The following is a 26,519-nucleotide window of genomic DNA, read 5'->3' as shown; positions in this document are numbered from 1 at the left end:
ACGCTAACGCGCTAAATATTCTTCCAATTCTTCCAATAACTTCAGCGGCACCTTTGATGTAGGGGAGCACTACGTGGCCTTTATTTGGGCGTTTATTGCGCATATTGATCGTTTTGTGAGTCTTGGGTCGAGTAGCTTTATCGAGTCCCAATTTAGGATACCCACATTTCGCTAAGGAGTTGTTCACATGCGATTGCTCGTCCTCGCGGTCCTGGTAGTTAGTGACCACGGTATCGGTCCTAAAGTTCAAACTTTCAGGAGTCATTCACACGCTGATGAAAGATGGAGTACAATCTGAAAATTCCGAGGTAGGTATTATTTCTTTGTGTTTGGATCAAAAGTTTAAATCAAAATCATGATTTATACCAAAACAGATGAACTTTCATGAAAAAAATAAATATATTGCGCTGATCTATTACTGTATGAAGCACTGCTCATAATGATGAGTTTGATCTTTCCCATACAAGTATAGTGAATGTTATTTGTAAATAAACCACAACACCTTTGCACTACAGTAAATATTGCAGCATAACCCATACATGTACACACACCCCCACACACATGGTAAATGACAAACATTATTGCAATACACTAGAAAACATTTGTTTTGATTAAAAAACGAAACTTTATTTTGTCTGGTGTAATTGCAGGCTCCAGTACGCCCTCCCCCTCCTCTAACCCTGAACCCAAACCCGGGACCCAAACACTAGTAACCTAGTATCCTAACCCTAATCATATCACATAACCCTAACGTATACTATACTCCTAATCTTGTATTAATCAATAAGCAATATGGAAGAGTCCATTTTTCATTACAAATTATGGATCAAATTGAAACAAATGCATTTTATTAACATTGATTGTTGATATAAAATACATTGAGAGAGAGGTTTATTTGATGTATCATTTATATAAATCAGATGTTTTTGAAAAGTTGACCTTATTTGAGCTTATAAAGGACACTTACTCCTGAACTGTAGCAGATATGATCATATATTTAAGAGTAATGCAACATCTGCCTACCGGAGTACAAAACTAGGGTTCTATCGGTGGCGATTTTTGTCGAAAAAAAAGGGTTCATTCAGTGGGGGTTCCAAGAAAATGGGGTAATTCAGTATGTTCAGTGGTGATATGTTAAACATTGGCCAGCTAAATGGCTACAAAATGTAAAATTGGATGAAAAAAGGGGTATATTGACAGGTACATGACGCGTAACAATTATGGGAGTGCCCCCCCCACCACCACATGAGCGTTTACCCTGGCTCTATGGGTGAGCGTTGTCATCTTGAAGGATTGAATCAGGTTCCAAATTTCGAAGATACGGGATTGCAGCTTGCTGCACAGAATAATGGTCAATTTGGCACATTCTGTCTGAGATCCCACTACACTCACAAGGCGTGTACTCAGCCGTACAAAAGCGATTGTTTCAAATGAAGTGTCATTGTAAAGGGGACCAAATTATATCTCCATTGATGTGCAACACGATATGAACATGCAACAAATATTCTGAGATATAGATACTTGAAATAAACTTTCCAAACTTTTGTTGAGGAGTTTAGTAATCAGATGGCTGTTCATTTAAGTGGGTTTCAGATAGGTCGATAAGTATAAATTTGTGTTATAATAATTTTAAAACATTATTAAACATGAATATAAGTAGAAGCTCTTTTAGCAATATTTTCCAGTAACTTTATGTGACAAAAGTTTACATCTGTTCTGATTATTGCTGTTGAAATCATTACCTCCTTATCAACTGTGATCCAAGGGTCGCTGGTCGGTTCTTTCTTCTTAACTGTATATCCCGTTATCGGACGGCCACCGTCACTCTTTGGTTCTGACCATGTTATCTTGACTTTTTTCTTGCCAATGTTCTCCGCTGTCGGCTTGTCAGGGGCATCAGGCCTATCTAGAAAAGTAAATATCACAAGTTGCGTTGTAAGATAAACACACTAAAAGTACTACGTTGGCCTGAAAATCTGCTTCTGTAATGCTGGCTTAAAATACCGGAAACATACCAAATTTATACCGATACCGATAAAGAGGCAAATATTAATTCCAAATTGAAGTGACCTTAACTACTTTCCCGCCATAAAAAGACGATTGCCTATATATGCACTATCAATGCATGGTTTGCTTTTTTGTCTAACGCTTGGTTACAGTGTTTCTTCTTAACGATATCACTTTTGTTTCACATCAATATTATTGTATCCACACTTTGTGCCTACGTTTTGATATTATGAAACTTGCTTATTTAACAGAGACCAGTATGTAGCATAGCCATAATCATAGCGGCTTACATGATGACATTAAAATGTGTAATTTTATGAAAAGAATTAAATGTTTATTACCATAGAATATAACTATGTCCGATGGTTCACTTGGCTCACTTGCACATTTCTCATTTGCTGCAAGTACGCGAAAGGCGAGTTCCTTGCCAGGTTTTACACCAGCAGTCGTATATTCAGTCTTACATGTCTGAAATCAATAAGAAATTACTAGCATAAGAATGTATACGTCAAAAGCTCTCTTCCAGCAATATCTGTCTGTAGTTTTACATGGCAAAAGTTTACATCTGCTTTGATTATTACTTTAAAAAAAAATACCTTCTCAACATCGACCCAAGTTGAGCTGGTCGTTTCTTTTTTCATAACTGTATATCCGGTAATTTTACGACCACCATCCCTCTTTGGTTCTGTCCATGTTATCTTGACAGCTTTGTTGTTAATGTTCACTGTCGGCTTGCCAGGGGCATCAGGCGTATCTAGAAAGAGTAAACATTAAAAGTTGCGTTGTAAGATAAACACACTAAAAGTAAACTAAATCTGTAAATGCCGGCTTGTAGTAGTTGCACGCTTAAAATAACTTAGATATTACATAGTTCTCGGGAGACAGTTTTGTATTTAGATGTAGGCAAAGCAACAAATGAAATCAAGATTGAAAATACAAGAAACAGACCAAGGTTGTACAGATACCAATATAAGAAGACCGATATCGATTCAAATTGAAGTTACCTTAACTATTTTCCCGTCAAATAAAATGGTTTGAATTCTAGATAAAAACAAACAGTTTGTTTTAAGGGAGTACTACACCCATATACTGGTTTTATTGGTCTAAATAAATATTTTTTCATTTATAGCTAGGCGATATATGCACGGATCATGTGAAATTAAAAAAATATGAAAAAAAGAAGAAAAAAAGTGCTTTTAAACAATTGTAGTAAGTCATTTTAGCCCTATATATATTTTGTTTACTGTATCCTAGTTACTCAGATGCGTGTTTCATAACAAACCATGATTTATTCTATTTAGCATGTTCAAGTAGGGTACATGAATAGAATACATTAAATCCTTTGTTATACTCTCTATAGAAAATCTAGTGGTGCATGCAAAATATATAAACACTTACACAATGGATGTATAGTCATTAGTCAATAATATTATAATGTGTTGAGGAGAAGAAAAGGCTATTAGGTCACCGTATGTCAGGTTATAGGTCAATTGGTTCAGGTCAAATTTAAGCATCAATTTTGAATACACATGTGAGAGTTTGTGATATCATAATGAGGAATAATTTTGATATTCTGTCTTTAACTGGATATATATCGAGAAGTGCAAGGTGGATATACTAATATACCTTGGGATGTAAATGGTGAGTAATTTAGAATGCCTAGTTGAGACGGATTTCACAAATAAATATAAAATAGTTACCAAAATCACAAACGTTAAGCTTACGGAAAACTACCCAATATGGTGGTATAGGTGACAAGAAATACAATTTTTTCAACATTGCTGTAGTATGGTTGTGGTAACCTGTTACCTGTGGCTTAATTAAGTTTCAGTGAAATAATGTCGCAAGTTAAAAATACAAAATATAGCTCAACATTGAAAATAGAAGCATTTTAACCAGTTCCTTTTTGATAGTTGTGGAGCACCAAGTTCATGAAGTCATAAAAGAAATCAGGAACCACTTATTCCCATTTTACATATCAACTTTATTTCCCTAACGTGTTAGCAACACATATCCAAAATTTTAACGAAATCCGTTGATAGTAAGCTTTCCAAAATGAAGTGAATTTAAATCATCAGTGATGTACCACCTTTTGGCTTCTACTTTTAAAAGCATGTAAGCTACGTTGATACGATGCCACCAATAAAACGAGAAGATTTGCCCCTTCATTTTGCATACCACTTTGTCCAATTTTTTTTGTAATTTCTTCACAAAATGCAAAAAATGCAAAAAAAAAATCGATGGGTGTAGTACCCCCTTAACACCAGTACTTTTCTTTTTCATCAACACTTTGTTTAAAAGGGCATTTTGTGATCCGTAGCCTCATCCCCCCACTTTTCTCAAAAAAAATTGATATTTTTATATCACTGGAAACCTCTGGCTACATTGCTATTTATGTACCTTATAGAAAATACTTTTTGTTTCTGTTGCAGATTAATGCCCAAAGGCAAAAAAATCCGGCAGAAAAATAGTTTAACAAAAGTAGTGAGGTTATTGCCGATTCAGATTTGGAAAGACACTTTGATTGAAAATTTACTCCTTTTGTCATTTAGCCCGTGTGCAGATTAATCGACCCCAACCATCAAATACCCCCAACCATCAAAAATAAAATCACACAAAACCTGTGTAACTGCCGTGTAAATCGACTCAACCACCAAATACACAGTAAAATCACAGAAACCTGTCTATTTCTGTGTAAATCGACTCAACCACCAAATTACACATAAAATCACAGAAATGCTGTGTAACTGCTGTGTACACAGGATTACACAGAAAAACATCCTTGCATTTTTAATTCACCCCAATCCAAATTCACACAAAAAATTCCCCTGCATTTCAACTTATCAAAAAAAAAATGCAGGGGAAAAAAATTCCCCCTGCATTTCAACTTATCCAAAAAAAAAATGCAGGGAAAAAATTTCCCCTGCATTTTTTTATAGCACATTCTAGCACATTTACTATCATTTCCCGTGTAAATCGACCCCAACCCCCAAATTACGCATAAAATCGCAGAAATGCTGTGACTCTTCAAATCACGGTAAAATCACACGCCGCTGCTGCGACGCTAACCCCCAGCCGCTATTTTGAGCGGTGTCACGACCGACTAGTACCGCGATGGTTTTGTAACGTGAATTCGGGCTTCTGGAACTTAAAAAAATAATTTACATTTAAGAAAATCAAAAAAATTTAGTAAAAAAACAAATATAATAAAAAAATGGAATCATTCAAAAATCATTACAATATCGAAAAAGAAATAACTCTCGAATCGAAAGTAGAAAATAACCGTCTGTTCGTATTTTACAACAACCAGTGGGTTCAACTCAGTCAAAAAAATCCAAACAAATTTTACAAACCCGTAACATTGCAGAATCGTTACAATGTCGGTCTATGTAAAGAGTTGGGAATTCCGACAAATAAGGGTAAAAAATATAGTTCAGCTTATTACCGGAAGAATAGAGAGAAGTATCGCGAGGCTTCAAAAAAATATTACGAAAAAAAGAAATCCTCATAATAATTTGATATTGATTTTTTTTTTTTTTGAAAATCAATAAAAAAGAGTTTAAGAAAATAAAAAATTGTATATAATAAAAGAAGATGAAACGAATACTATTCTTTTCATCGAACGCTGAATGGGAGCGTTTTAAAAAAATCAAGAGTGAATATACGGTAAAGGATCTACGAGCCATTGCGAAAAATGCTGGCCTGCAAGGAGATTGGAGACACACCCGCAAAACCGATCTAATAAAAATTCTTCAAGAAAACTATGTCTTAGATCCGCTGGATGCTCCGATACAAAATATCGATGTACCCATTCTTGAACCAACGCCGTATACCACCCCCGTTCCACCCCAGATAGAAATAAAGCCAACGCAAGATTGGTCATTCTTGGATACCCCCCGAACCACCTCCCAGACGAACCAGATTTCAACGAAAGATTGAAAAGCTTTACAAACAGAAGGAAAAACCTTTCAAAATTCAAGAATTTGAATCCGCGCTCAATCATTTTACGACTCGGTACAAAATCGGTGGACGGGCTAATTATGCGCCAAACACATTTTTAGTAGCCGTCAAGCAACCAGTCGTAAATCTTCTAACCAACACCCGTCAGACAAAAGTTAAAATGAGTCTTCGATGCATGATGGAAAAAATAAATTTGCAAACGGGTGAAGTTGTTGTCAAGGAAGCTGTATTTAGCTCCAGCACAGACGTCAATTTGGAAGCCACCAATCTCGATGAGCTGTACGAAAATGGAAAACCAAGATCTTGAGAACATCTCCACATTTCAAAATTCTGGTAGTGGGTGGGTTTTCAAGTCCATCGTAGATCTGGAGATTCATACCGCGAAGTATAAACCGATGAGTGGTTCGTCATACATTCCGCTTCCAAAAGATTTAGCCAAAAAGAAAGCGATCATCAATCCCAAAAATGATGACGAACAGTGCTTCAAGTGGGCTATCGCTCGAGCCGTCAATGAAGTTCCCAAAAATCCAAATCGGATAGACACAAAACTTATGGTACAAGCCGAAGAGCTCAACTTTGATGGTATCCCCTTTCCAACCCCCCTTAAAGATATTGACAAATTTGAGATGAATAATCCATCAATTTCCGTCAATGTCTTGGGATACGCCGAAAAAAATTCATCCGAGAGGTTGTACAAAAATGAAGTCTACCCGCTGAAAGAAGGTGCTAGCAATCGAAAACACGAAGTTAATCTTCTTTTAATTTCGGGCAAAAATAAGGATGGCTATGACACTCAACATTACTGCGTCATCAAGAGTATGAGCAGACTAATGTCGTCACGAGAGAGTAAAATGGTCATGCTAGATATTATTGTATGCGATGTCTCACGTCCTACATCTCCAAACAAAATTGGTGAAACATAAAGAGCTATGTCAAAATAATGAAACCGTGAAAATTGAAATGCCAGATCCAGAGAAGGATTCATCTCAGTATTTTAAACATCATTTCAAGTCTCAGAACGTCCCCTTTGTCGTGTACGCCGACTTTGAATCTTTTACAAAACCGATTCAAACTTGTCAACCAAACCTCAAAGACTCCTACACCAAAAAGTATCAGAAGCACGAACCATCGGGCTTTTGCTATTATATCAAGTGTTTCGATGACTCGGTGTACACTCAAGAACCAGTGATCTTCACCAAGGAATCCGAGGACCAAGATGTGGCTCAGATTTTTATGGAAACTCTAGAGCAAAACATCAAAGAGATCTATCAAGAATTCAAGTTCCAAAAGGAAATGATCTTTGGGGAGCAAGAGCGAGAGATCTTCGAAAAATCCACCCACTGCCACATCTGTAAGGATCCACTGACCCCCGATGATAAAGATAATTACAACGTCAGAGACCACTGCCACTTTACTGGAAAATTCAGAGGAGCTGCCCACAATATCTGTAATATGAAATATAGGAAACCAAAGTTCTTTCCCGTGATTTTTCATAATCTAGCCGGATATGACGCTCATCTGTTCATCAAGAATCTTGGCAAGACCGAGGGAGAGATCGACTGTATTCCTTCCAACGAAGAGAAGTACATCTCATTCACCAAGAAGATATTGGTTGATACATTTACCAATAAGGAAGGAAAAGAAGTGGAAGTTAAGCGTGATCTTAGATTTATCGATAGTTTCAAATTCATGGCTGCTGGGTTGGGTAAACTCGTCGAAAATTTGGACTCATTTTCCGAAATTTCAAAATTTTTTGAAGAAGATCAGCTTAAGCTTCTCCTGAAAAAAGGAGTATACCCTTATGATCACGTCAACTCTCTCAAGAAACTTCAGGAAACCAGTCTCCCTTCTAAAGAAGCGTTTTACTCCAAACTCAACGAATCAGAAATTTCTAACGAGGATTATCAGCACGCACAGAATGTTTGGAATGCCTTCGAGATGAAAACCATGAGGGAGTATCACGATCTGTATCTCAAGTCAGATGTTCTTCTTCTAGCGGATGTTTTTGAGAGTTTTAGAAAAGTATGCTTGAAAAATTATCAGCTTGACCCCTGCTGGTACTACACAGCCCCAGGCCTATCCTATGACACCATGTTGAAGAAAACAGGAATCAAACTAGATCTTTTAACGGATATTGATATGGCTCTGATGATCGAGAAGGGAATTAGAGGTGGGATATCCATGATTTCAACCAGATATTCAGAAGCAAATAACAAATACATGGGATCCGATTACGATCCGAGCAAGCCCTCCAAGTATATCCAATACCTCGACAATAATAACCTTTATGGCTGGGCGATGAGTCAACCATTGCCAACCGGAGATTTCGAGTGGATGACTCCGAAACAGCTAGACTCTTGGGATGAAATCCCATGCATTCTTGAAGTGGATCTGGAATACCCTAAGAAGCTACACGACCTCCATAACGACTATCCCCTAGCTCCTGAGAGAGTCACCGTAAACAGGGTGGAAAAACTCATTCCAAATCTTGGAGATAAGGAAAAGTACGTCATTCACCACACGGCTTTGAAACAATGTCTAGACCTTGGACTCAAATTAACCAAGATCCACAGAGGAATCATATTTAATGAGAGTCCCTTTATGAAAAAGTACATCGATCTGAATACCGAGCTTCGCAAAAATGCAAACTCGGAGTTTGAAAAGGATTTTTTTAAGTTGATGAATAACTCGGTTTTTGGCAAAACTATGGAAAACATCAGAAATCGCGTCAATGTCCATCTCGTGAATTCGGAACACAAAGCCATCAAATTAGCCGCAAAACCCAACTACCAGCGTGACACAATCTTTGATGAAAATCTTATAGCGGTTCACATGAAGAAAATCAAACTGTACTTCAACAAGCCGATCTATCTCGGAATGAGCATCCTGGATATCTCAAAGACAATGATGTACGACTTCCACTACAATTACATCAAGAGGAATTATGGTGGAAGGGCAAAGCTCTGTATGACTGACAGCGTCACCGAAGACACGCCCGTTCTTGTCAAAGATGAGGGCGACGATATATTCATCCGAACGATCGACGATCTGACAGACGTGTATTGGAAAAGGAGAGACGGCAAAGAATATGGAAAGTCAAAATTTAAAGTTTGGAGCGACGGCGGATGGAACGAAATCAAACACGTCATAAGACACGAAGTTGACAAAAAAATCTATAGAGTCTCGACCATGACTGGAAGCGTGTGTGTTACAAAGGATCATAGCCTTCTTGACCATCTAGGTAACAAAATCAAGCCAACAGACTGCAAACCGAATGAAACTAAACTCTTGGTAGGACACCCAATTAACGACAACTTTCGTACTATCAAGTTAGATCAAATTTTACGCGATATCGATAACGACGCGGAAAGAACCCTCGAAGAGAAAAAGGCGCTTGTTTACGGATTTTTTATGCGGACGGATCCTGCGGAACGTACCACTGCAAGCATGGAATTAAACGCACTTGGGCACTGAACAACCAAAACATACGGTATTTGAATCTGTGCAAACAGTATCTCGAGGATCTTGGGTTCGAAGCAAAGATCTTGAACACGATGAAGTCTTCAAACGTTTACAAGCTTGTTGCCAAACGACCCAAAGCTATCGTTGAAGAGTACCGACCGCAGTTTTACGATGAGAGAAAGTTCAAGAAGATCCCAGACTACATCTTGAATGCCAACTACTCGGTTCGATACAGCTTCTTCATAGGATACTACATGGGAGATGGAACCAAGTCTGGTAATGTTGTAAGGTTTTCAAACAAAGGTCAGATTGGAAGCGCACAATTATACTATCTCGCAAAGAGCATTGGTCTTCGTCCTAGAATTGGAGTGAGAAAAGACAAACCGTGCATCTACACGCAACAATGCTTGAGTGCAAACAGACCTAAAAAGCTGATAACCTTGTTACCAAAGTTGAACTCTTCACATACGAAGGCAAGTACGTTTACGATCTTGAAACGGTGAACGGAACCTTCCAAGCTGGAGTAGGTGAGATCATCGTTCACAACACCGACTCGTTGACCTATGAAATTCAGACTGAGGATTTTTACGCTGACATTTCGGGTGATGTGAAAAAGCTTTTTGACACCTCCAACTACCCAGCTGATCATCCATCAAAAATTCCAACCGGAAAGAACAAAAAAGTTCCCGGCATGTTCAAGGACGAAGCTGGAGGAAAGCAGATAGTGGAATTCGTTGGACTGAGAGCAAAGTTGTACTCTTACAGAATGCATGAGGGAAACGAGGAAAAGAGATGTAAGGGTGTCAAAAAGCAGTTGTTGAAAGAAAAATTACCTTCGACGACTACAAGCGTTGTCTCTTCGATGAGAAACCTCTGATGAGAACGATGAATGTGATTAGGAGTTATAAGCATGAGGTGTACACTGAAACCGTCAACAAAGTTGCCCTAGATCCGCACGATGACAAACGAAAGAGACTTGAGGACAAAATTCACACACATGCACACGGTTACTGTGTTGAAAAACTTGAATAAGAAATTTTACTTCAAAACTCTGTCGTGTGGCAACTGTGTACCCTCGGGTACTATCATAAGCTCCTGTCTAACAAACGCTCTTTTTGGTGCACCTTCACTCAAATAGTACAAAATTGGATCACCCGGTGTTCTCACGATACTATCAACCGTGTAAGTTTCCAGAGACCAAATGGGATCGGTTGCGCGTCTTCTCTCACCTCCTCCAACTCTCCGGGAGCGTACAAATACCTCAATCTCACGTTACCTGGAATTTTAATCTCATTTTTCAACTTCTGTGGAGCTGAAGACATCGTTTCAATCTTTTTCTTCTTGATAGCATCAACCGGTTTCATTCCTATCAGCCGAGTCTCTTCGCTGTTTAAAGCTCTGATTACATCCGGAAGCCTACCCACCCACTTGGTAGACCTCACATTTTTCTGACCACGAGCTTCCATCAGTATTTCCTGCGAGTACTGATGGCCAAACAGTCTTTCAGCCAAAGTTCTGTTGAATCTTTTAACAATTGCCTGAGCTCTATGTTGACCAGGCAACCCTCTTCTGATATCGACCTTGTGCTTTTTCATCACTTCGTTCACTTTGCCCATGAATTCTCTTCCAGGATCGACCTGCAGAAGCTTCGGCCACTTTAAAACTCGAGAGTAAATTTTTTCAAATGCCTTAGCCACCTCCCCAGATTCCTTCGAGCTCAGAGGCTCAGCTTCCTTGTATCTGCTCGCGACATCCACCACAGTCAACGCGTACTTGTAAAGCTTTTTTCCTTTACTCGGTCTGTCGTGAGGGAGAAACAGCAAATCGGCTTGATGAACTTCATTAGGTACACTTACGTTAAATTTTGCTCTGGGAATGTACTTTGGAGGTGGTAGGTAAATTTGCCACTGAGTCTGCTTTTTTAAAAAATTTCTAGCTTTTTCTTTCGTCACTCCAGCCTCTTTCGCCAGCTTGTCTATCGCAGAAACACCCTTCCAATACCCTCTCGGACTGTAGTAAACCTTAGACATTTTAGTTTCAGCCATCTTTTATTTTTAGCCTCGATTTGAAAATAAAAACAGTTTAAGAAAATCCCGGCTAATAAAAAAAAAAAAGAGTTTAAGAAAATCCGGCTAATAAAAAACAAACAAAATGGCAAAACAATCAAGCATACTCAATATTGAATTTGAACATTTGTTAGAAGAGCAAAAAGGACCCTCAATTTTGAAATGGGTTGAACTAGAAGAAGGTGGAATTTACGAAATTACCAATTTTGAGATCATGGAAACCAGGGTTGGAAAATCCGGAGTTATCACTCTCAGTGATAACACTCGAGTTTGGAGTTGTTCTACCCTAACAAAAAGGCTAGAGAACTTGGACTTGGACTTTGGTGAATCAATAGCTCTTGTTAGACTCACGGGCAAAAAAGAAAGCAAAACAACCGGGAACATGTACCACAGTTTTGACCTTGTAGTGAAAGAGTTGGAATATGATGAAGACTCAGACTAGTCGTACAGTCTACCAAAACCAACAAAAAAATCTCCTTTAGACATTCAGTCTAAAGGAGATTTTTTATTGTTACAAAAATGAAGTGTACGAGTAAATATAAGCGTTGTTTTTGCAAATTGTGTAAAAAGAAAACCCGCCTTCGGAGCAAAAAAAAACGATTTGCAACCTATACGGTACCGAATTCACTCGGTTGTTTAAAGAACCCGCACGAGTGGAGCAAAGAGTTCCGTCAAAATGTAAAAATTGCAACTCAGAATACATAGTAGACGATGTGTGTTATGATTGTGGTTTGGAAAATGACGCGTCTCTTAACGAGAACTCACCCCGAGTTGACATCGACCAAATTCGACAATCGATAAAGTACTGCGAAACCAAGACCTACCAGTTTGAAGAATACATTGAAATCTATCGAGGAAATGTTACGAATTTGAACGAAAAAAATTATTGTTCGAGTCCCTCCGAGTAAAAAAAGACTTGTTAAAAGTCTTGAGATCAGACCCAAAAGCCGTTCACAAGATTTACTACGAAATTACGGGCAATTTTCCCGTCGATTTTTGGCACGATCGAGCTAATTTGTTATGCGATCTTGATAATATACTGAAAATTTATCTACAAAATAAACCCAAGAGAAATAATTTCAATATTCACTACGTTCTCTTCTACCTACTCAAGCGAAGAAATTATTCCGTAACTCTCGATGATTTTCCAGAGATTAGAGGCTCAGCTCCCACCCAAATACTTTTATCCAAAGATAGCGACCACACCGGTTCCGAGCAATCCCAGTCCGAGCAAAGCTAATTCCCCGTTCTGAATCGATTTTGTTTGATCTTCGTCGAGATACTCTCCATCATAAAGTTGTGGTTCGGGTGGAAAAGAATCCATCAAAATTCCCGTCAAATTATAATACTGTCTCATCGCGTCATCGACGTCCGAAAAGGTTCTCTCCGCGTGACCCTGTTTTTTCAACTGGTCGTTGATGTAATCTATCCTTGAAAGACGCGCTAGATTCCAAGAATCTCGGTCGTGCTGAAGTTTCTCAAGAGCGAGATCGTGTCTTTTGCGTTCTTCCGAACTACTAAGAGAGTTGAACAGATAATTGCTTCCTGAAAATGCCAAAGCGTTAACCATGGCTCCACCAACCATGAATGCGATCGACGCCATTTTTCTCTTTTTTTTACAACAAAAAAACCTCTTAGCACAGATAGTGCTAAGAGGGTTTTTAATATACCTACCTTGACAGAATGTTTCCCTTGGACTAAACCATAATTTCATCCGGAAGAATTCCTTGATTCACGAGCCAATCTCTGAGCATCGTAGCCGAAAAGACACTCAAAGTCAACTTTCCAATATCCTCCGCATCAAGCTGCGAGAGATTAGCCGGCTTCCATTTCAGGAACTTTTTCATAACGAACGAGTTAGCCCATACACCGAGGCTTATCGTTGCTGCGTGATACGCGCCGTTTACGATCATTTTACGTTTGGATTGGTTTCTGCCATCTTCTTTATTGTAACTAAAAATCATCGAAAGGATCGACTTTTGGTTGATGATCGGCCACTGTGGTCACGGTGGGTGGGCTTTCAGTCGTACCGTTTAAGGTAGAATACCCATATGCCACTATCCCTCCAACGACGACGACCACTCCTCCAACAAGAACTGGACCTGACAACCAGTTTGACACGTCTGAAGGCATGGTCTTAGGTGTATCTTTGGATGGTGTTGCTTGCATTGCTTCAAAGGCTTTCATTTTTGCTGTCCTTTCTTTGTTTCTTGCGGCTAATGCTTTTCCAGCGGCAACCCGGTTCGGGTTTTTGACTTTTGCTTGATTCACTCCTGCCGTCACTTTTGTCGGAGGCGTCGTGTCCGCTGCTGAAACGTCTACTGATTTGGTTTCTAGATCACTCATCTTTTATTATTAGAAAAAATCTATAGATACCTGTAGAATCATCTATAGATACCTGTAGAATCATCTATAGATACCTGTAGAATCATCTATAGATACCTATAGAATCATCTATAGATACCTGTAGAAATCATCTATAGATACCTGTAGAAATCATCTATAGATACCTGTAGAAATCATCTATAGATACCTGTAGAAAATCTATAGATACCTATTAAAAAATTCTTATCATACAATTTTAGTATGATAAGAATTTTTTAGTCAGTTTGTGTCTCTATGGATCTCATCTCCGGATAAGTTTGTGTTTCTATGGTTCTTTTCTCCGGATAGGTTTGGGTTTTAATCTCAGGATGCTCCTGTTGAACTTCATGCATCGCTTCGATTCTTTTTTTCAAACGTTCTGCAACCATTTTTCCAGCTGCGACTCGTCTTGGATTTTTTTCCTTTACTTTTTTCTGCGCTTCAAACTCTCTTAATAATTCAAGCTGTTCTTTATTCTTTGCAGCCAATGCTTTACCAGCCACAACCCTTTTTGGATTCTTTGCTGGATCACAATTTGCTGTTGACATAACTGTAGTTGTAGTGCAGCTGTTCCGTTTTAGCAGAGTCCGTGTTTACAGGTTCCTCCCGTGTAGCCGTACCGTCTAAGGTAGACATTCCGTCTATGGTAGGCGTTTCGCTCAGGGTGGGCAGAACGCCCACGGTCATCGCCTCGTTAACTATATCTTCAATTTCAGTCATCTTGCTTTTTATCTTAAGATTATTTTTGCCACCAGTACTCAGTCGGTTGCTCGGTAATTAGAATTAGTTTGGAATGTTTTTGTTTAGCTAGCTTTTTTTTTATCTCTTTCTTCTCTTCTAGAGTTGGGATTATATCGTTCTCCCTTAGAGTCTCGCCGAAACTATCTTGATCTTTTGTGTAAAACAAGGCTGTCCATTTTGTCTGCTCTCTGAGATCGGTAACGATGGAGTTATATTTTTGTGTAAGCACCCAAACGGAGCAATTATCGTGTCTTCCCGAGAATGCTAGCTGAGAAAGCATTTGTTTCTTTTTGGTTAATGATCTGTCAGAGCTGCAGTCGTCGATAATGAAAAGTGTGTGTCCGTCTTGTATTCCATAAGTTTTGTAGCCAAATTTCAAACAATCGTTCAGCCAATCGTCGGACTTTGGACACCAGTTAGGATCCATTGGAATGACATCAACGTCCTTAAAAAACCAGGATCTGTTTAAGTACGCTTTGTTGCGCGTCCAGGTAGGGCAAACGATTATGATGTATTCAAAGAAATTCTTGTATTCCCTCTCGAGTAAATCCAGAACAAATTCAGTCTTGCCACAGCCGGTGGCTCCGCAGATTATAGCCGAGTGCGCGTGTTTTGGAAACATCTTTTATTCTAGTATTTCACGCTCTGCAATCTTCCGGCTTCGATATTCACCTTTGCATCCTGTATGTAGTACACGTAAGCGTTCAACGCTCCTGCAGCCTCGGCTTCTTTTTCGATCTCAATCTGAATACTCTGACTAGCTCCTTCAATTTTCCTACCAGATCCATGCAGCGTGTCATCATCCGTGGTTCTCATGTCCAACCATAGTCCATACTTGGTCGTGAGATAATCTGGTAAAATCACATCGGCCAATTCCGCTTCTTTGATTATGTGTGGGACGGTTCTGTATTTTCCATCCGCAAAGTGCTTTTGAATTTCTTCAAAATGGTTGTGAGGTAACATTCCGCTCGCATACAGCTGGTTTGGGTTCCCGTCTAGAGTGGCTGAGACTTTTTTGATTTTTGGGTTGTATAATTTCTCGGAATCTCGAGCGTAATCGGCTCCTCCATCCGCGGGATCTACGAAAAGAATCAAAATGCCTTTCATGGACTTTGCTCGTGGTGCCAGGACAATATTCCAGACGGTGTTTGATTTGTCCAGCGACTCCTTGCTGTGTCTGATAACTCTATCGTACATAACCACGCTTTTTCCATCGTACATGTTTTTGATCATCATCGCCGTCTCTCGTGAGCTTACCACATCAAACTCCAGGTGAATGTTAGAAATGGAGTAACTGGCAGCTGTGTCTGTGGAAACTATCACTTTCCCATAGTTGTTAAAAGTTAGTTCGTAAGAGAGTCTGTCTTTTAACTCGAACTGGAAAAATGGGTTGTGGGAACTCAGCATTTCAAAGTCCAACGGGATGCAGAACATGTTGCCATAATTCTTGTCCACGGCAATATCCTTGGCGTCGGCACCTTTGTCACCGGCATCTATTCTGTGCTTACGCCCTGCTCCAGATTGAATACCCTGATAGACGGCATTTGATCGCTCCTTGGTTGTTTTCCAAAGATCTTGATAGCACAGGAAAACGTCAGCATCGTTCAGAATGTATATGCTCTGTCCTTCCAATTTGACCTCAATTTTTGACACTATCGCTCTTCCAAGATTATTTACGATTGTTCGATTAACATCTTGGTTTCCACCAGCCGCAGAATTCAAATCAACATTGAATGAAAGTCTGCTAGTTCCAGGGACTATGACATCATTTTTCCAAGGTCTGGGAACCTCACTGTAAGGATTCCACCCTGATCGATAGTACTTGAAACGTGTGTGTTTCGAATGCTGCGTCGATCATCATTGATTCCTCGTGCATTACGAAGTTGATCCGTATTCAGTCGCCATCTTTTATTTATACGTAAAATAAAAACCAAAAGATGGCAGATTTTTATCCTCGAGAAGACATTCAGATGGATGACTTCGATGAATTCGAAGATACGATCGGAGATACCACGGGAGCAGTTGGTGGTACACCGGCTGAGACTGATTTTGGTGATGAGCAAATACAAACGGAGGGTCAGAGACGACGAGGAAGCGTCGGTTGGGAAAATCCCGATGTGAGTTTCGTTTCCGATAAGAGTCGAAATTCCATCGAAGATCTCAACGATCGACTCGATCTATTAAAACTTCGTGAAGACAGTCCTTCCCTGAGGAGAACCGTCAAAACATTGAATCGACAAAAGCAGAACTGGCTAGGGATGAGTTTCGGGATTACGTGAAACGCTTAGGATACACGCAACAAGGAACGGCCTTTGCTACTGAAGCGGTTTTTGTGGTAGATGAAACCGGAAGAATCAAAGTTAGTTACAGAAAAAAACAAGTTTGGTTAACCAAACAAAATTCGAGCGAATTTTACCCCCTAGAATCGATAGCTAAACAAGTCAAAGGCAAAGATCCAGGAGGTACCAATTTTGTCAAAATAGGTCTCGGAATCAAGGATTTCAAACGAGGATCAACGCCGCAAGTGCAGGAAAGTGCCGAAAAAGCGTCAACTAGCGCGAGAGATGTATCACCCCTAACCACTACACCGCTGGTAGACCAAACAACACTAAAAGAGTTTTGGAGGGACTTCAAAAAACAAACCAAGACATGGAAGGTTTAGCCAATGAATTGCCAAATGATCCTCTTGTAGATCACGAAGAAATCCGAAATTTTTAACCGAACGAGGACAACTCAAGAAGCTGTCTGATGTCTATGAGCACCTTGTCCGAAGAAGGAATGAAAAGGAAACTGAACTGAAAGAATTAAAGTCTAAAGGACGCGGTTCGGTCAGTTTTACTAACCCAACTTACGAAGGTGATGAAGGAGAGCCTCTGCTACCTGTCAGCGAAGAAGATGCTGAAAGAGCTAGGGAGCTTGAAAGCGATATCAAAGAGTTTGACAACGCCATCGCAGATCAAGATGCCAAGGTCAGAAATTCGCTTCAGCGTTTGCGAAGATCGATCGAAAGTTTCATAGACAGCGATGCTACCACGGGAAGTCGGATTCGAGAACTCTTTAGACGAGAGGGAGTCACCATAGCTTCGTTGGTCACAGCCATCGGCATGACGATCGCCACTATCGTCGAGGGTATTTTGTTAGCCATCAAATCCGCAGTCTCAGCGATCACACCGAAGCCTCCAGAACCAAAACCAGGCCCAGGTCCTGAACCTGGACCATCACCAGGACCCGAACCCCCACCAAAGCCTAAAACTTGGACCGATTGGATTAAGGATCAGCTCAAGAAAATAGCCAATCTCCTTTTGAAACTTGGAGACAAAGCTTTGATCGCACTTCCAGGGATCATCGGGGCTGTTGTGAATTTCTGTCTCAAAGCTGCGGGGTCTGTTGCTGGATTTCTAGCTGATCACATATGGACATTAGCTTTGGGTGTTGGAATGTTGTTGTACACTACAGTTATGGAATTTGCAAAAAAAAGTAAAAAAAAATCTTCTCACTAGAATTTAGTGAGAAGACTTTTTTGTGTGTGTCCAACTTATTTTTTTTAAACCGTTTGCCAGAAAAATAAGAAAATTGCAGCGGCTGCCAAAAATAGAGAAAGCTTTTTCTCATCATGCATTAGAGGCTCTTCAGTCAAGGGTGGACTTTCAGTCAAGGGTGGACTTTCAACCTCCTCTAAAAACAACTGACTCTCCTCAGGAGCACTGTCTTCAACATTCGGTCGAGAGTCGGTGTTTACGTCTGAGTTTAGCCCTATCTGCATGTCATCCGTGGCGATTTGGATGAAATTGTTGTATCCGTTTACGGATCCCACGAGGATTTCCATGTTGCTCGGGAGCAAGTAAAGTCCGTGACCCACGACAAAATCCAGTTTGCTTTGAGCGTACTGAAGAGTTCTCTGGTATCTGTCGATCGAGTCCGGAAGATCCACGACCGAGTTGATCGCATCCTCGACGTTTGCTAGAAATTGTTTCTGAGCGTCGAACGCCTTGCCGGAACGCAGGATGCCAGATCTGGCTTGAGCTTGGGATCCAAGAATTGCCCACGTGTAAGTCCTGATGGAGTCGTTGATTCTCGAAACTCCCGCACGTGTGAAACCCTCGTTCCAAGTGTCTGCTACGAAACTTCCGATAGCAGCCATGGCATCTCCTTTTCTGATACTTTTGTCGGTTATATCCGGATCGTGATCGAACAGCTGTTCAATGTATAGAATCTTGTCAGTCTGATTGTCCACACCTCCGAAGCTGTCCGCATCAAAGTGAACTTTCCAGTCCATCGACTGACTGTAGTTTCCTCCGTTGGTAAGCTTCGACCATTTTTGGTGGTCACGAATTTCCAGTCGTAAAATTGTTTGTTGAAGAAGTAACTGCCCATTCCGTTGGAAAGATCGAACTTTTGTCTCCAGTTAGCTCTCGCGGACACTCCGAATTCGTTGCAAATTCTTTCGTAAGCGTGGGTGTCGATCCCGTTGTTCAGAGGATTGAAGGATTCCTCCGAGGGTAGTGGACAGGACATTTCCGACAGGATTCTTCTGATCTGATAATATGCGTGAAATCTGAACACGGATCGAATCATCGGATCTTTGTGACTGAGAAGTTCTTTGGACACCCGCATCCTGACGTGGCGCACCAGACCGCGAAGTTCAGCTGGTTTTGCCAGAATTGCATCTGGTTGGAGAGCCAGTCATCGTACACCTCTTTTGCCGTGACTCTCAGAAGTTTGTACTTTTGCCACAAACTGGGAAATCTTACGTAAAATGTTCCTTTTTTTTTTTTTGAATTTCTTGATTCACGAGACTGAAACCGTGCGTCGGTTCGAATACTCCTCCGGTTCTCATTTTATTGAAAGATAAAAGAAAAATGTTTGTCACAATTACCGGCACCGGCAAAGGAAAACCTTATCGCCCGTTGCAAAGTATAGACAATAACGGCGAGAACTTAAAATTGGAATCAAAAGGATCTCGGGTCGAGTAGGTTGGTTCAACGTCGAAGAAGAACTCGAATGGAGGTACACTCAAGGAGGGCAGGGACCTGAAGAAGCGATAAAAATAAGCCCGGGGCTGTATAATTTTGACCTGCTCGCGAAAGAATTCACGAGCCAGATCGACGGTTTCGAATTCGAAGTCGACAAACGCGATGGAAAACTCAACATGAGAATTCACGAGCAGTATCAGATTTGGTTTCCGGACCGCGTTCGAGAAATGTTCGGATTGGACGACGAAGGGTGGCTAGCAGATGGTGAATACACGGGAGATCGGGCGATAGAATTTTTACCTCGAAGAATTCTCGTGTACCTAAATCAGCTGTCAACCACGGGTAATCTCGTAGACAACGACGACGTTCTGCAGGGAGGCCAGGTTCTTGGGTCTATCGATCTCACAAACGCCGCGTTCGGGGAATACTTCGTTTCGACCTATGAAAAGCCGAGTTTCAAAAAACTGCAAAACGGAACCATCCACGAGCTCGACTTCGACTTCAAAGTAGAATGGAAAAATTCTTCGAGAAAGCTCGATAATCACGATCAACCGCTGGATTTGGAATTTGAAATCCAATAAAATAAAAGAAAGAATGTCTATCTGGGGACCAACGATCGAAACAAAATCGACGTCAATAGATGGCGAAGATGTGGATCTTTCCGCGTACGTCAAAAAAACTGGAGCGCGAATGACCGGAAGGATTAACATGGGAGGAAAAAAAATAACTGGGTTGATGAATCCAACCGAGCCGCAAGATGCAGCTACTATGGGTTCCGTGACCAGCCTAACCTCATGGTTAAACGACAGAAAAGTTTCGAAGGATGGCGACTCGATGACCGGCGAACTCGCTATGAGCGGCAATAGAGTTACGGGTCTCGGAACTCCCACGGACAACGAGGACGCTGTGACGAAAGAGTACGTAGACCAGCAAATTGGACACGAGCACGATACCAGCTTGCATGTTTTGGGGAGATTCATGGTATGGATGAACGAAGACGGAACGCACTATGTTTCCATCCGAGCCAAAAAAACATCGACTTGGAGAGAGACAAGTTGATCGAAATTAAAAACGGAATGAACAACACTTTCAACGCTAGGCCTATGCAAATTGGCATCACTGCTGGGTTTACGAATTTGCCGAATCCCGGAAAAGATTTGACCCCATGCGACTCACTAGACCTTTAGAAATTTTCTTCAACAACCCACATTTTATTGCTCAGCCTTGGAACCTCTCTTTTTCGGTAAAATCGGGAGTGAACCCGCCGAACGCCCCAGCGAACGCTTGTTCTTTGACGTTTCAGTCTAATCAGAATTTCTTCATGTACCTAAATATTACTTGGACCGACGACTCGATATCGTTCAAAGTGCTAAATAACGCGCGGCAAACCCTCTTTTCCACATCCGTTCAAACGGACACTACGATTATGCATCATGTCTCGATCGAGTACGTTGAAAATAAGCTTTGCTTTTGGATCAACGGGGTTTCAGCAGATGTCTACAGAACTCAAGCCCTGGTAAGTCTCCTTGGAATCAACATGAATTTTGAGCAACTGGGAATACTTAGCTTCTACGAAAAAAGTTTAACCAAGCAAGAAATCATACAGCATTTCGTTGAAAATCACATCTCGAATTTTACGGAGCACGAAGTTCTAATTGACTAATTAAATAAAAGGATGAAAAAACCTACAGCACCGCAAATGTACCCTGATCTTCCACAGGGAGAGGATCAGGGAGTTCAATTCGACTAAGTAAGATATCCGAAATCCGCGACTCCTCGAAAAGGAAGTTGACCAAAGAGATCAACTAAGGAGAAAATACAAAACAGTTTGGAATGTGTTTTACAACACGGCTCAAGTAGCAGGACTCGTCGCAGTTGGAAGCGGAACGGGAGCTGTCGGAACTCTAGCCACGGGTGTGGAGCTTTCGTAAGCATTCCTCTCGGAGGAATAGCAATTTTTGGAGGTGTTCTTAGTGGAGCATGCGTGGCTCTCGGAAAAGCAACCATGAAGAAGAGTCCAGTTTGAACACGGTGAATGATCTGGTGTCTAGAGCTCTTGAAGATGGGGTTGTGAGCAATGAGGATTTCCATCACATTCTGCAGGAAATGGAAAACTACCGAGGTCACAAGGCTGGAATCAAGCACAGAACCAGAGTGGATTTAATTGAACTTACGGCTGATAGAGAACGTGAAATTCGCACAGAGGCAGAACAGGCTGGATTGGAAAGAGGAAAAAAAGAAGCTTTGGAGAGCCTCCGAAGTACATTGAATCCGTAGAAAATAAAAAATTAGAAATCAAATTTGTTTTGTATAAATAAAATGGGTTCTAACGATGAAATGTCAACCGTTGACCAATGGTCAAAAATTTGGAATATTCCAAATTTAATGGACAAAAACTGGATCGAAAATTTAAAAGAATTTGGAAAGTATCGAGACGAAATGTGGGATGATAAAGGAATCCCACACGGCGTTTGGAGATGGTACCATGACGAAGATAAACACAGAATGAAGGCTGAGATGGTGTTTGAGGGCAACGATCCCAAGTATTATACAAGTTTTAATAAAAACGGATTATTAGATACAGAATGCACGATCAAAGACGGCGAAGTTTTGAGAGGTACATTGTACGGCAAACCAAAACCTTGGAATCCCTGGATCGTTGGATATGTTGCATTCGCATCAACCTACTTGGCTACAACCGTTTTTAATTGGATGGGGTAAACTATGGCAAAAAAACTTTTTGTGTTAAATAAAATGGATCTTCCGGATCTAACGGATGTTAACTGGGTTGAGAACTTGAAAGCGTACGGAGAGTATCGAAAAGAAATGTGGGATGATAAAGAAAAACCATGCGGCGTTTGGAGATGGTACTATGACGAGGAAAAAACAAAAATAAAGGCTGAGTTGGAGTTTGATGACAATTATCCCACGTATATGACATGTTGGTACAAAAACGGATTAGTAAAAGCTGAAGGTAGATACAAAGACGGCGCACCTAGAGAACCGTGGGAATTTTGTGCTGGACGGGATCCTTTAGTTGCTGGATACGCCGCATTTGTAGTAACCTACTTGATTACAACCATTTTAAACTGGGTGTGGTAAACTACAACAAAAAACCTCTTGTGATTATTAATCACAAGAGGTTTTTTTATTCTGCACGACCTACTCATTCTGTCTTTTTAGCATCGTTGTAGGCTTTTAAAATTTCTGTCATGCGTTTAGCTTCCATCCTGATTCTTCTCTCGGGAGAATCCAAAAGAGCACTCGTAAGAATCCAAAATGCTACGATCATCTTTTATTTGAATAAAAGATGGCAGATTCGATTTATTTTGAGCTCGCTGATGATGAAATATTCCAAAAACTGGAAGACTCGTCCAAAGGAGATTTTTATATGTGGAATGGTACTAGTCTCGGAAACCTGTTTGTTGCTGTCAGCGGTTACAACGGAAACAAAGTAAGAATTCAGGCAATCAACCTTTTGATGTGTTACATTAAGTGGTATAAGGATAGATACAGGATGAGATTGTGTTTAAGACCACCTTGGATTTTTCCTGAAAGGACAGAGGAGTTCGAGGTTTTGAAAAAGACTCTTGAGTTTGTTACGAATGAACCACCGATTAAAAAAAAAAGATATGACTATGTTAAAAAATTATCAAGACAAATTTGGTCTTGTGGATAATTTTTGTGAAATAATATATTAAAAGTAAAAATCAAAAATTTTTTGATTTTGATGAAGAGGTTAAAAAGATGCAGGGGAAATTTTTTCCCTGCATTTTTTTTTTTGGATAAGTTGAAATGCAGGGGGAATTTTTTCCCTGCATTTTTTTTTTTTGGATAAGTTGAAATGCAGGGGGAATTTTTTTGTGTAATTTGGATTGGGGTGAATTAAAAATGCAAGGATGTTTTTCTGTGTAATCCTGTGTACACAGCAGTTACACAGCATTTCTGTGATTTTATGTGTAATTTGGTGGTTGAGTCGATTTACACAGAAATAGACAGGTTTCTGTGATTTTACTGTGTATTTGGTGGTTGAGTCGATTTACACGGCAGTTACACAGGTTTTGTGTGATTTTATGCGTATTTGATGGTTGGGGGTCGATTTACACGGGAAATGACAAAAATGTGCTAGAATCGGCAATAACCTACTACTAACAAAGATATCGTGAAATTTGAATTTCGTTATAGTGCACCAGAACGAAATTACAACGTATTGTCTATGGAGCAATGTAATACACATGATCATACATAACTCGCAAACGCAAAATCGGAATCAACTGAAATTTTGGGAATATGCTTTTTCCGTGGATATGTACTGAAAAATGTCATAAAAAGAGGATGCTGGGATCACGAAATACTCCTTTAAGAGATTAGGTACTTTTGCAAAAAATATGACTACAAATTTAAGCGGTCTGCCATTATTATTACTAGGTTTCACAGCCTGAACAGAACTGATCATGTCTCACCAAATCGACGGTACTAACTCGTATGGTGAGGGATCAATATTTAACCACAAGTTGCCTCAGGCAAAACTCACTTCCTGGGAACTAAATACCACACAAGGTCTATACTCTACTATATATATATATATATATATAGTTGTTAAATATACACAAAGACCAGATGGAAAATGTCTTGTGCTTTCACCAGCGAGATCATCAGTTGATTGCCACCTGTCTTGGGGAGTTTCGGCCCTTTTATAATCAAGACTCCCTCGAGGTGGGGGCCGGCAGTGTAAGAAACACCACCTCCCGCTGGTGAGCTACTAAATAAAACTAAAACCCTGCTTGCTAAACAAACAATCTGCCTCTCAGAAAATGAAACCGGCACAGGCCAGCTAACCAAAATAGAAGATCAAGCACCAGTTAGCACTCATACTATGTCAGCATGACAAAGCAAGACGCTTTGCCCTTATGGGGATACGCCATCACCGTCAAAAGGGGGATCTGTGTATATGTACCCCAGATGACCAAACTAGTCTGTAGTAAGCGGACGGGATCAGGCGCCTCTAACCCTACCATGCAGCTGGAATCACTTAACCCTAGTTAACTGGAGTTGATATGAAGGAATGAGAACAAGTAAAAGATATGGCTAGCTGGCCTGTCTGCTCTGGCTGAGGATACTGATGTACTTCACTTCCAGATTATCTACTCCTCTGAATGTACTTGGACCACACCCACGACGATCCTGATTCTGCAGCCTCTGACGCTGCCCTGCTAACTGACTTTAGCTCTCTCCTGTTGAAGCCTAAATCTCGCAGCCACTTCTGCAAAGAGAGTGCAACAAAACCGCGGCAGCCGACTTCGAAGGGGTAGCAAGAAGCCTTCCAACCTCTATCCTTGCATTCTGCTCTCAATTCTGAATACTTGGTTAATTTTCTCTCATGAGCTTCATCAATGTTGTCTTCCCATGGAACAGTCAGCTCTCCAATGATCACTTCTTTTCCCGCCTCTGACCATATGACAATATCTGGACGCAGTGTGGTGATCAATATCTCTCTTGGAAATCCTCCTTTGCCATCCAGATCAGCTCTAATACACCAGTCGTCTGCTGAAGAAAGGAATGCTCGATCTTGAACTGGAACTATATGACCTGGACTGAGAGCCCTCCTTCACAAATGATATGTAACGCTTGGTGTTGGTTGGAGCTTGTGAAACATTATTTTGATCAACTTGTAGCTTGACTGCCTCCACTAACACTCCGAGGATTGGAGAAATTGCACAGCCCATTGGTATTCCAACTTTCAGCCTCTGCCACGTGGTTGTGTACTGTGTTGTTGAAAACCGCATACGGAAATCACTGTAGTACTGCATGATGAAGCTTCTCACCTTCTCAGGAATCCACATGAATTCCATGGCAAACTCAATCAGTGCATGTGGAAGAGAACCATAAGCATTTGCCAAATCGAGCCATACAACACTCAGATCCTTTCTCATCTTCTTAGATTCCTGTATGGTATGCCATATCATACTGGCGTGTTCTAGGCACCCTGAGAACCCAGGTATTCCAGCCTTTTGCACAGATGTATTGACGAAACCGTTCTCAAGCACAAATGATGAAATTCTCTCTGCTAGGATTCCACACATGAGCTTTCCTTCGACATTCAGCAGCGAAATAGGACGGAACTGGCTCAATGTATTAGAGCATTCCTCCTTTGGGATGTATACGCCTTCCGCTGTACTCCATGACAGAGGGACCACATCCTGCCTCCATACAACTCTCAGCAACCGCCACAGGAATTTCCTTAGCTCGCCACATTTCTTATAGACTTTGTATGGAACTCCATTTGGGCCAGGTGCAGAAGCCGATCTAGCTTTGTTGACGAACTTCTCAACTTCGGCAAGTTTTGGTTGCGCAAGTTCAAACTGCACGCCTGGTCGAGTTGGCTTCACTAAACCTGCGATGTTAGGCATTGGTACCTGACGTTGCTGGTCCGAATAGGTTTCCTTCAAATGGTCCTCTAGCTCTTCCTGTGGGACACTAAGCTCTCCACTCTTGCTTTGCTCGAAGAGCTTCTTCGTAAAATGGTGAGGATTCGTGAAGAAAGATCTCCTGGACTGCTCTCTTTTCTTCCTCTTCTTCCTTTGTGATTCTGCACGCCGGAGTGACATGAGTTTGGTTCTTGCTTGCTCACGGAGTTGTGCCAGTCCTGGTTTTTCTTCTGGCCCAACTTTATTCCATTGATGCTTAAGTGCTCGTAACTCCTTCCTCAGCCTACTGATCTCCTTTTGGCGCCTGTTCGGTGTTGGTTCAGGACGCTGCTGCCGCGATTCCACTGTTCCAAACCTCACCTTTCCAAAGTCATAAATCAGATCGCCCATCACTTCTAACTTCCTCTTTGATGTTCCTTTTAGAGTATTTCCAGCATCAAATTCACATCGTTAGTGCAGAAAGGGTATGCATTCACCGCTATCGAGTATAAACTCACAAATGACCATAAGGCCTATTA

At 40.7% G+C, this 26,519-nt stretch overlaps 1 protein-coding gene across 1 annotated transcript in view; it reads right to left on the bottom strand.

Moving 5' to 3' along the window:
* Positions 1-26,519, bottom strand: part of LOC140145143 (myomesin-2-like) — an 89,713-nt gene that overhangs the window by 21,216 nt on the left and 41,978 nt on the right. The window contains exons 10-12 of the mRNA XM_072166921.1: positions 2,604-2,761; positions 2,349-2,475; positions 1,743-1,906 (exon numbers count right to left, since the gene is read on the bottom strand). Coding sequence (XP_072023022.1) covers positions 1,743-1,906; positions 2,349-2,475; positions 2,604-2,761 — 449 coding nt within the window. The remainder of the gene's footprint in view (positions 1-1,742; positions 1,907-2,348; positions 2,476-2,603; positions 2,762-26,519) is intronic.

This window comes from Amphiura filiformis, unplaced genomic scaffold (genome assembly GCF_039555335.1).
Source record: "Amphiura filiformis unplaced genomic scaffold, Afil_fr2py scaffold_148, whole genome shotgun sequence".
Classification (NCBI taxonomy): Eukaryota; Metazoa; Echinodermata; class Ophiuroidea; order Amphilepidida; family Amphiuridae; genus Amphiura; species Amphiura filiformis.
Note: the sequence above shows the minus strand (reverse complement) of the source record. Positions and strands in the feature narration are given on the sequence as shown.